General features: G+C 38.4%; 1 protein-coding gene across 1 annotated transcript in view; it reads left to right on the plus strand.

Annotated features, from left to right (window-relative positions):
- Positions 1–2,436, plus strand: part of LOC107623253 (proline dehydrogenase 2, mitochondrial) — a 3,422-nt gene extending 986 nt beyond the window's left edge. Inside the window, exons 2-4 of the mRNA XM_016325440.2 lie at positions 1,064–1,709; positions 1,815–2,055; positions 2,218–2,436. Of these exons, the coding sequence (XP_016180926.1) occupies positions 1,064–1,709; positions 1,815–2,055; positions 2,218–2,257 (927 nt within the window). The 3' untranslated portion in view covers positions 2,258–2,436. The remainder of the gene's footprint in view (positions 1–1,063; positions 1,710–1,814; positions 2,056–2,217) is intronic.

Raw genomic sequence — 2,656 nt, forward strand, 5'->3', positions numbered from 1 at the left:
TTTTAGCTAATTTTAATAGATATAAATAATATTTTTGAAATTATAAATCATATTAATTTTAGCATTTAATGTACCGAAGAAATTTAAAGCACTAACTTCACGCATGGAAATTTGCGTTGTGTGCTCGGCATGCGAATAACTGAAGGAGTTTTTTAACTTTTAAGGTCACTCACTTTTAATTACTAACTGGAAACTTTGAAATTTTAATTTGAAGAGAGAAGGATAAATAGGTCCCTTATTTTTTGTTTTATGGACATTTTCGTCCTTAACCATTGAAAAATATTTTTAAATCCTTAACTTTCACAAAACTTGGACGGATCAGTCCCTCCGTCCAAATACCTCCGTCAGGACTGATCCGTCCAAATGCCTCCGTCAGGGATTGATCTGTCTAAATTTTGTGAAGGTTAGGAACTTAAAATTATTTTTCAATGGTCAGGAATAAAAATGTCCGCAGGACAAAAAGTTAGGACCTATTTGTCATTTTCTCTAATTTTAATTTTAATTTGGATTTATAGATCTTTTCATTGAAGCCATTCGGCTTCATTTTGCATGTTAAGTTGTTAACTATCGTGTGACACTTAGCACTGTGGATCCCTCATCATGCGATGTGGTTCCATGCAAATTTTCCAATAGGACATGTGGAACACGGGTTTGGTATTCTGTATTCGGGTCGGGTTGGGAGTCCGGATTTTGGTCCCGGGTTGGGGTAGTTACGGTGCGGCGTGCCTTGTTTCGTTGTGTGTCAGCAAATGAAATTGCAAGTGGGTGTGATTGTGACACCATGCAATGGTACACACCAATTTTGGAAAATGCCAGTTAAGGGTTAAGGTTAATGCTAGCTAGCTTCTTGTCTTGTTTCTTCATCCTTGAGTGGTACTGTCCTTTTGCTTGGTCCCACCCAACACAAGGACATTGAGCTCTGCCAATTTGGCACTATTTAAATTGGAATCTTGAAATTGTAATATGCTCTAATTTGATTTGATTCTGTCATGTCACGTTGCTAAAAATGTATATATTGCATTCTTAAAAGCATTTGTTAATTGATAATTTTTTATGTTAATAGGTGAGTTTTGTGATTGTGAAAATCACTGCAATTTGTCCCATGACGCTGCTAGAGAGAATCAGTGACCTTCTAAGATGGCAACAGAAAGATCCTTCATTCAATTTGCCATGGAAGCGAGATTCCCTGCCAATTTTCGCTGAATCAAGCCCTTTGTACCACACCCAGAAGAAACCAGAGGCACTTACCCTTGAAGAGGAGCGTGATCTTGAACTTGCAACTCACAGACTTGTTGAACTCTGCCAGAAATGTGTGCAGGCCAATATTCCTCTCTTGGTTGACGCCGAACACACCACGGTTCAGCCGGCGATCGATTACTTCACGTATTCCTCTGCCATTGTGCATAACAAGGATGACAATCCGATCGTGTTTGGAACAATTCAGACTTACTTGAAAGACTCCAAGGAGAGGCTCTTGCTGGCATTGAAGGCAGCAGACAAAATGGGAATCCCAATGGGGTTCAAATTGGTGAGGGGTGCTTACATGTCCATGGAGAGCAGGATAGCCGAATCTTTCGGCTTCGAATCGCCCATTCATGACACCATTGAGGACACACACAAGTGTTTCAATGATTGCTCCTCTTTTCTTCTGGAGAAGGTTGCTGATGGTCCTGGATCACTTGTTCTTGCAACACATAATGTCGAATCAGGTACTTGAATTGAATGTTTTAACTTTTAAATAAGTCTTTTCTTAACTCGTAAGAAAAGACACGTGAATGGTTATATCTCTGACACATTATTTGCAATGTTTTTAGGCAAATTGGCTGCCGCGAAAGCGCACGAATTAGGGATGGGAAAAGTGCACCACAAGCTGGAATTCGCGCAGCTGTGTGGAATGTCGGAGTCGCTTTCATTCGGTTTGAGCAATGCAGGGTTTCAGGTTAGCAAGTACTTGCCATTCGGGCCGGTGGACAAGGTCATGCCTTACCTCTTGAGAAGGGCTGAAGAAAATAGAGGGCTCTTGGCTGCTTCAGGTTTTGATAGGCAACTCATGAGGTACATTGAAATTTTCAATTATAGATAGTGTTATCAATTCGAAAAGTTGTCATCTAACAAACACGATAGTTAAGAGCAGTTAAATGATATTATCGCCTAACAGTTTTTAACTGGAAAGTTTTTCTGTAAGTGACAATAATCATTGTTTTTTTTGTGCAACAGAAAGGAGATTGGTAGGAGGCTAAAAGCTGCTGTATTTTAGAGACGTTTAGAGTCATTCAATTCTGTGGGATGGAAACGGAATTCGCTAAACAATGTACAAATTAGAGAGTTCTGTTTTTCTGAGAGAATTGTATTTAGACATTCACTGCCTATGGTTTCGCTTCACGAGTTGAAATTTCAAATAATATCATCACTGTTTTATATACACTACTGTTCCTTGCATATTTTCTCTTCTTTCATTTTTGCACTTCAAATTTGATAATAAAAGTCATAGATGAATGATGACAATGATAAAATTGATGGGGACATGTATGTAACATTATGCGGATATTGCGCTATCAGAAAATGCAAGTGGGTTAATGTTTAAGGCCCTATCACAGAACAAATATTAGGTGATGAATGATCTCTTTTCTAACTAATATTAAAATTTAATATAACA

Source organism: Arachis ipaensis, chromosome B10 (assembly GCF_000816755.2).
Source record: "Arachis ipaensis cultivar K30076 chromosome B10, Araip1.1, whole genome shotgun sequence".
Taxonomy (NCBI): domain Eukaryota; kingdom Viridiplantae; phylum Streptophyta; class Magnoliopsida; order Fabales; family Fabaceae; genus Arachis; species Arachis ipaensis.